Here is an 8,523-nt window from a genome sequence, read left to right on the forward strand (position 1 = left end):
AGCGCAGGCGCGCGCCGAGCCCTGGGCCGGGGCCGGGGCCGGGGCGGCGGGCTCCCGGGCGGCGTGGGCGCCTGCACGGCCCTCGGGGGGCTGGCGGGGGGCCGTGCGCTGCGGGCCCGGCCCGCGCGGCCCATACGAGACACGCGCTGCACAGAGCAGCCTTAAACCTGGGGGAGGGGAGCAGCCGCCCAGCACTGCAGGGAAGAAGCGGGGAGCGTCTCTCGACCCCCGCTGTCCTGGGCTGAGCTCGGCCCTGAGCTGCATCCTCACCGCCCCGCACCTGCACGTTCGTTCCCCGCTGAGCTCGGAGGCTGTGAGGAGGGAGCCCGGGAGCCGGAGGCCCGGGGGCTGCTCTGGAAGGAGCGTCCTGGTCGCTGGAGGACATGTTAGGTCCTTCCCAGTTTTCCCGGAGCGGCACTTTCTGACGCCCGAACCCCAAATGTTCACGGGTTCTGTGCGTGTGATCCGCCTACCGACCGGCCGTTTGTCGTCCAGACGACGCGGGCCTCCCAGTCCTTCGTGGACACGAACCGCGTAGAAAACCCGGGAGGGGCCCGATGGGGCCCTGCCCGCTGAGGGTGGGGCTCCAACCGCAGGTCTCTGTCTCCATCTCCACCTCCGTCCTCTGTCTCTGTCTCCATCTCTGCCTCTGGCTCCTACAGAGGCGCCCAGAAGCTGGAGAGGGAGGGCCGTTGCAGGGCAGGAAGCTCTTGCTGTGGAGCCAGTGGGACAGGGTTTGGATCCCATCCTTGCACCTGCTGTCGGGGCAGCTTTAGGCAAGTCAGTTAACACGTGTGAGCCTCGTTTTTTTCTTTTGAAATACAAAGAAAACGTGACCTCCCAGGATAAGTTGCAGGTTGCCTTAGGATCTAAGATTATAAACTCTGTGAGGCATGGGGGGGTGTGTGTGTGTGTGTACACACTCTGTGGGGGTGACAGCTCGGTATCACTAATTTAGTGCTCACGGTGACTTCGTAAACTACTGCAAGTAACCACTGCAAATCTCAGGAATCTGTGTTTTCATTTTGACCGTCCAGAAGAAAACAGACTCACTGAAGCTCGTTCTAGGTGTGTCTGCTTTCTGAAGGAAGTTCACTAGAGCTTCATTGGCTTGAAAAGTGATGTGAATTGGAATTTTCAGCAAGTCTGTAACAGAAAAGGCTTTACAATCTACACAGACTTTAAAAGTGTGAGTTACCGTATCTTCTGCTCTTGGGTGTGACAGCAACATGTGTCATGTTGTAATTTCTGCCCGTGACACACGTTTAACCTGCATGTTGTTTTGCTGTTTCCTGTCCTTCGCAGAGCAAAAACTGCCGCAGGTCTCTGTGAATCAGAATTGCACGGAAAATCCAGTTACTTAGCAGGTACTCGTTAAAATTCTCCCCCTCATCTTTTTCAAATGGGTAAAATGACTGCGTCCCTGGAGACGTGGCGTGTCCCGTGGTGATGCCGTCTGGGGGGCCAAGCGGGCGGCCAGGCCAGCCCGCAGGCGCTGTGGGGGAACCAGCGCCTCGTTTGTGCTGAGGACGGGTGCCCGCCTGGCTCAGCACTGCTCAGTCTCCCTCTTCTGAACCCTCACAGGGAGGAGCAGCGGAGAAAACGGCCTTTCTATGTTCAGGGCGCCAGCAGACGCCTGCCGCTGGGGCCGGGTTGCGGCCCGGGCCCCGTGCCTGTGCCTCCGGGGTGGCCCTGACCTCCTCCTCGACCCCGAGTGGGCTGCAGAGTAAGTGGCTGAGTCACAGTGTCTGACCCTCTGGGTGGGACCTGGGGACACGCGGGGGTCGCCCACACACACTTCTCGCCCTGGAGGTTGTCCTCACCCGTGTGGGGACTGGCCGGGGACAGTGGGGACCCTGGGTGACGCCCGGCCTCCATCCTCACCGTTGCTCAGAAACCCTCTCCCCGCCCTCCCTCCCAGGCCCCTCCTGCCCCACCCCCGTGCTGGTGCCATTCAGGAGGGGTGGAGGCTGGCCGGTGCCACAGGGCTGCGGGTGGCGCAGAGCAGCCCCTGCAGGCGGCCAGCACCATCGCGATGCAGGGCCTCCCCTAGGGCCCCTGCTGCCCCTGCTCTGTCTGATGGGCATCTCTTCCCGCAGGGACGGGGGAGCAGAGGAGCTTGGGGGGGTGTCAAGGAGCCCCACCTGCCTGAGGGAGCTGAGGGACCTGCCCCCCTATGGCTGCCGCCTCGAGACACCGGGACCCACGAAGCACCTGAACTGGACGACAGGGAGGCACGGTCAGGATGACAGCGCCAAACCGAAGCCGGAGCCCGGCAAGGGTGACCCGTTCCCGACCGGCCCAGCCCGTGGCACCTACCTGCCCTACCCGGGCGCGCAGGGCACCGTCCATGCTGTCAGGAGTTCACCAGGCTCTCACCCGCCAAAGCCTCCCCCCGGGGCCTGCGTTGGCCGGAGCAGCAGAGCCTGGCGGGATGGCCACCAGGGCCAGGCGCCCCCTCCCACCAGCTGCCCCTTCCCCCAGGGGAGCCTGGAGGACGGGGTCCCTCGGCCAGGAGGGCAGCGTCTCCCAGCGGGGCGCTATCCCACGGAGGACAAGCTGCGAGGCGTCCCGATGCCCCCGGGAGCCCCGTGTAACCCCGTGGCGTCCCTCGATGTGCCCGTCAAGATGGAGAGTGACTCTGGGTCCGAGGACGCGGCGGATGGCTACTCCGTGTCCCCGAGCCAGCTGTGGCTGGGGGCCAGCGACATGGCCAAGAGACAGCTGGTCACTTTCCCGACCAGGATGCACCTGAAGACGGAGCCAGGCTCCAGGCACCCCCTCTACAGCCCAGCCCTGGGGCCCGGCCTGCTGGGGGCCCACCCCAGGCCGGGCAGGGAGCTGGCCCCGGGGCCCCCCGCACACTGCGCCTGCCTGGAGCCTCCGCCCCGCCTCTGCGCGCGTGGCCACCAGCCCCCCAGCCTGGGCTGCGACTGCCGGGCCCCCGGGCCCACGCCCGTGGTCAAGCTCGAGCCCCTGGACTCGCCCCCGTGGGCGGCTCACAGCCAGGGTGGGGCGCCTGGGATGATCCCCAGGAGCGCCTTGGCGACACGGATGCCGCCCAGAGACCCCGAGGGCACCTTCCTGCTGTAGCGCGGGCGCCGCTCAAGGCTGACGTCTGTCCTGGGCGGGGCGTGCGGGAGCGGATCCTGTGTCTCCTCAGACGTCACTGCGGCTCTTCAGTGCAGAGTGGCCTTCTGCTCAGGTGTGACTGCATTTCCCTCCTAGGGAGCAGAGTTTCTCAGAAAGAGGCCAGAGGGAGCCGGGCTGCCTGGCGGGGCCTCGTGGGGTGCTCTGAGTGGCGACCGGTGACCCGGCCCGAGTGCAGGTCCAGCCCCATCCCCTTCCCGGCCTCCCTGACGCCTCCAGGGAGCGGACCCCGGGGAGCCGCACCCTGGGGGCCCCCCTGCAAAGACAGCAAATTGGGAATAAAGCTCCCGGAGCGGCAGGTGACCACGTGCCGTTCCCGGCAGGAGTCTAGAAGTTCCCGGCGGAAGAGGCTGTCAGTGCCGGGCCTGCGCTTCACTACAACGTCCAGCGTGTGTCCGAGACACTGGCCGCTGAGGCCGGATCCCGTCCAGTTCTTCCGGGAGCCTCTCGGGTGTTGTCACTGGGCCACTAAAGGTGGTTCACGCTCATCTGCCTCGCAGTACATCACGTAGCCTAGTCTGCAGGGTCTGGATTTGGAAGTCTAGAGAAGTACGAAGTGTAGGGAAAGGCACGCGTTCGTCCAGTTGTCTGGCTGTCCTGCTGACTCTCTGCAGGTCTTCAGGTGAGATGCCAGTCATCATCCCAGGAGGAGTTATTAGAGACAACAGGTAATGTTCTATAAAAAAGGAAAAATTGGGGGACTTCCCTGGTGGTCCAGTGGTTAAGACCCCGCACTTCAAATGCAGGGGGCACGGGTTCGATCCCTGGTTGGGGAACTAAGATCCCACATGCCGCGCAGCAGGGCCAAAAAAGAGAAGAAAGGATTGTGAAGGTAACACATTCTGAATGTAGGAGATCTGGATGCAAAAGAATAAATTAGAAAGTGCAGGTCACCCACAGTCACGAGGGATGGCTTGTCGCTGAGGGTGAAGTTCACCGCCCCTTCCGGGGTGACCCCACCCCACGGGTGCAGTTAGTTCAGGACACGACACCAGGGGACAAAATCACCACCGAGCAGGAGGAAGCTGGCCGGAGATGCCCTCGTGCTGGGGCTGAGACCTCTCCTCCTTACGGACGTGAGCATCTGTCCTCAGTCACCTCCCCCAGGAGTCTCGGGACGAGCGGGAGCCCTGGAGTGGACTTGCAGCCCCAGCACGTTCAGTGAGGGGTCTTTGCCTCTGTCATCTGTGGCTCTGGGGTGTCAGTGTTCAGCTCCTGAGTTAATGCTGAAGGTGTCTGCTAAATGCATGGTCACCTTGTCAGACTCCGGACTGGGGCGGCGGGCCTGGGTCTTCTGGACACTTAGGCACACGCTGCGTGCCCATGCCCCTCAGCTGCCTGCTTCGTGGAAGGGCTTCCCCTGGGGGGCGTGGTGGGGCTGAAGGTCTCTCCCCAGACTGACAGAGGTTCCCCAGGGTTGGGAGTCATCAGTTTGTGGCCTGGGATCCCCACGGTCTGCTCCGCGGCCCGCTCATCTCTGCCCAGCCCCCGGGGGGCCTGGCACAAGCGACACTGGTGCTGCGCTGTTCCACCTCCCTCGGCAGTCTCCCCCTCCCCTGCTGTGAAGGCAGCACAGCCACCCGTCAGGACCGCCCGCTTCCCACACTCATGCCCGCCGGCTCAGCGCCCCTCTCCTGGATCTCACACTGAGCCCAGCACACCTGATAGGTTTCATCCCTAAGACAAGGGGTGGAACTTTGGAAACTTCCTCCTTCCCTTCTGTTCAAGCCAAGTGTCCAGCTCCTCGTGTGGGCAGCCCTGTACCATCTCTCAGAAGTAACTGTCAGCCTCTCCAGAGCTCCCTCTGCAGAGGAAGGGTCCGCGACGTCACCCCCAGCACGGGGGTGGGTCCTGGAGTGCACCGGGGCACCCTCGAGCGTGACGCCTTCCCTTTCCATCTCAGGGTACAGTAGACAGGTGTACCGCATGCGTGTAACACGTAACTGGGAAAACCCTCGACAGAAAAGATGGAATTGAGAGACACTGTTGCATTTTGCACACTGTAGCCAGCTCCCAGCATAACCAAAGAAAGCTGCTGGCTGACGGACACGCAGCTGTCCCCGCCCACGAGGGCCACGGCGCCTGAACGGGCAGGTGCACCACTCTCCTGGGACCACATGCCCCGGTTGGTCACGGCAGATGGGCAGACGAGTCACGCTTTGCTGATGTAGAATTCAGCATCTGGACGTCAGCGCTGCACATCTGGTGTTCCAGAGGTGCCGTCATGCTTGGGGCCCAGGTCCCGACCTGCTGGGTCGGTGGCAACAAGACGTCCCTCGGTCAGCACTTTTGTTATTTTACAGCCATGCCCCTCCTGAAAAATTGTGTGGGGAAGGTGATGATGGAATGTAGAAGGTCAGATGTGGTCATTTCTGTAGACGTGGCCATTCCTGCTTTAAAACGTCATTACCAGTACTAATTACGGGCTTATATTTTCTGTTGTCTGTAGCTTTTGCTTATATAGCTGAAAAAATATTAAAGTCAAATATGATGTAGGAATGGGATGAAAGGGAGGAGATAAGCACAAATTATATTTTATATTTTTGTAATTTCTACTGGATGAAAAAGTTTTCAATATCTAGACTGACGCTGAATTTTTAAAAATGGGTACACTATAATGTAACTTTTTGTACTGTTTTCTCAGTGCCTTTAGAAAGAGCTTTCAAATACATTTCTGATACTGGGGTTTGTATTAAATTTGCAATATTGATGTAAAATAAATCGTATGTTAGTACACCTTTACTGTAAATGGAAACGTCTACTTGATTTTCCAAATGAAATCACTTTATTTCCTTTAAAGTGTGTGTAGGCTACTTCATATTCAAGACCATCCTTCACCACCAGCTACAAGGTGGTAATAAAAGTAAAACTGGACACGGAGCCAAAGGGGGTGAGCTGCCTGGCCGCTTTCTCAGCGCTCCCTTTTGGGCCCGTCACTGAGGGTTGGGGGGCCGTCCCAGGTGTCTTCACGGCACCCCAGACTCAAACTGTCCTGCGGGGAACAGACGCCTGGCCCCGTGCCATGTGTGTTGCGGGACCCCATGGGGTCAGCCCTACCCTGCCCAGGACCTGACTACAGGTGTGCAGGTAGGGGCAGGAGGTCATCAGGGCCCAGGCAGACACCCTCCCAAGGCCAAGGGAGCTGTGTTTCATTTCCTTTATTTGGTCAAAGCGCACCCCCAAACTGAACAAGCCTCAAGAGCCCCATGCAGAGTTGGGAGGCGCCCCTGCCTGCGGCAGTCGAGCCCCGGCCAGGCCCCTTCCTTCGTCCTGCAGGCCACCACCCCTGTCTCTACGCTGCGACTCCAGGTCCCTGCTGGGCAGACCAGCCCCCTCTGCCCCCGCCTGCTGGGTCTAAGCCAGCTGCCCCCTGTCCCTGGAGGCCACCTGCCCGGCTCGCCCTCCGCCACACCCTCCTGCTCTATCCACGCTCTTTAGACGCACCGTGTTGAGGCCAGGAGACGGACATCACTCCTGCTCACTCCGTCCCAGGACTCCTCCCACACCGAGCCCGCCGCTGCGGGTGGATATATGGGTTGCCTCCAGACGTCTTCTTGCCCCCACCTGCCCAGTGTGCTTCTGTGTGACTGAGGGCACGCTCCGAGGGTGCTAATGGCACACACCTCCCCGGGGGCTGCCCAGGCGTCCTCCAAAGGGGTCCTGCCACGGGCATCTGTCACAGCCCATTCCGGGCCACTGGAACAAAAATACCAGAGGCTGGGTGGCTTATTGACAGCAGACATTTATTTCTCAGAGTTCTGGAGGCTGGACGTCTGAGATGGGGTGGCAGCAGGGGCTGGTGAAGGCCTGCTTCCCGGTTGCCGGCAGCCTGATGTGTCCCTGCTGGTGGAAGGGGCGAGGGAGCTCTGTGAGGTCTTTCCGAAGGGCACCTGTCCTGTTCTCACGGCCTCGTCTCCCCACCCCAGCAAGGCGCACCAAGGCCCCTGAGGCCCACCTCCTGACACCATCACCTTGGGGGTCGGTTCAGCAAGTGAGATCTGGGCGGACACGACATCCGGCGCATAGCATATCCCGCCAGCGCCCGCTGGGGTCTCCCTCTCCGCCCATTAGCTCGGTCTCTCGGAGGGGTGAGGTGGCCGTCGGTTGCTTTATGCGCCTTTCTTTCTTTCCTCCGCTCAGCTGGTCGCGTCCCTGCTGAATCCTGTAACAGTGCCACGGACACATTAGGGAAGAAAAGATGCAGAAATCGTGCTGCTGAAGTGACATCCCTGCACACGTGTTCAGGGTACAGGGTGCAGACAGGGACCACTGAACCGTGTGAGTTCTGTGGCGCCTCGGGAGGGGGTGGGTGCCTGCTGCAGAGGGGGACCAGCGGGGTCTTCTGGCCCAGGTGGTGGTTTGGTGGGTGAGGCGGCCTCTGAGCCAAGATGCGACAGGAAGAGTGTCCGGGATGAGGGTGGAGCGAGAGGGTGGGGAGAGCGTGCGGACGCGGTCAGGCAGGGGGCGGCGGGTCAAAGGCAGGTCCGAGTGAGGGCACCACGGCAGGGCTTCCAGGGAACGTGGCCCTGGGCTGTGGTTTGAAGGCCACGTGGGCTGCAGGGCGGGAGAGGGTCCCACGGCCTCCCTAAGGACCATGCCAGTGTCAGGAGGCACCCCCACCCTGACTTCTTCCCCAGAGTGCTGGCTGGTCCTCTCGTCGGTCCTGCACTTGTCTGCCATTTCTGGTTGAATTGTGGGCGTCATTTTAAAATTCCGTATAGTAGCACGTTGTCAGTTAAAGATTCTCAGTCTGTGGCTTGTCTTTTCATTTAAGGATTCAAACAAACCACAAGAGTTTAAAATCTTAGCATGGCAAACTATCTTTTTCTTTATGGTTTATGTGTTTTGTATGTTAAGAAAAGCACTCTCTCTGACAGTGCCTTTGACATAAAGCCCTTGTTGTCTGGTATTAATATTGTTTCTCGGGCCCGGACTAGCCGGCGTGCAAACCTCCTCCACACCTAACCATCCTGTTCCTTTATGTTGTAGATGTTTCTCCCATAAATAAGCGGTTGTTTCAAAATCCATTTACGTGTATTCTGATAACTGATATATTGGAACACGTCTCTACTCCTTACTTACTTTCTCGTTACACATGACCCTTTGGCTTTCCTGGTCCTGGTGTCCCTCTGGGATTGCCTGCACTTTCTCTTCATATTTCACAACGTCTAAGCTAGAGCTTATTGAGATCTCCGTCCTCTCAGGACGCTGTAGAAACATACCCCCTGGCTCCCTCCTGTACTCCTGCCCAGGGGGCCTCTCTAGAGGCTTCTGCCGCACAGAGAGTTTCAGCGACAGCGTCTAGGCGGAGCGGGCTCTAGACCCTCGTGAAGTGCGGGCCCCTAGCCATGTGTTCTTTGGGGACCGTTCCTG

The 8,523-nt window shown here is 60.1% G+C and overlaps 1 protein-coding gene across 1 annotated transcript in view; it reads left to right on the forward strand.

Moving 5' to 3' along the window:
• The window catches only part of AHRR (aryl hydrocarbon receptor repressor), a 71,192-nt gene extending 65,299 nt beyond the window's left edge, over positions 1 to 5,893 (forward strand). Inside the window, exons 9-11 of the mRNA XM_057710169.1 lie at positions 1,306 to 1,367; positions 1,585 to 1,726; positions 2,100 to 5,893. Coding sequence (XP_057566152.1) covers positions 1,306 to 1,367; positions 1,585 to 1,726; positions 2,100 to 3,093 — 1,198 coding nt within the window. The 3' untranslated portion in view covers positions 3,094 to 5,893. The remainder of the gene's footprint in view (positions 1 to 1,305; positions 1,368 to 1,584; positions 1,727 to 2,099) is intronic.
• Positions 5,894 to 8,523: the final 2,630 nt, after the last annotated feature.

The sequence above is a fragment of the Hippopotamus amphibius genome, chromosome 15 (genome assembly GCF_030028045.1).
Source record: "Hippopotamus amphibius kiboko isolate mHipAmp2 chromosome 15, mHipAmp2.hap2, whole genome shotgun sequence".
Lineage (NCBI taxonomy): Eukaryota > Metazoa > Chordata > Mammalia > Artiodactyla > Hippopotamidae > Hippopotamus > Hippopotamus amphibius.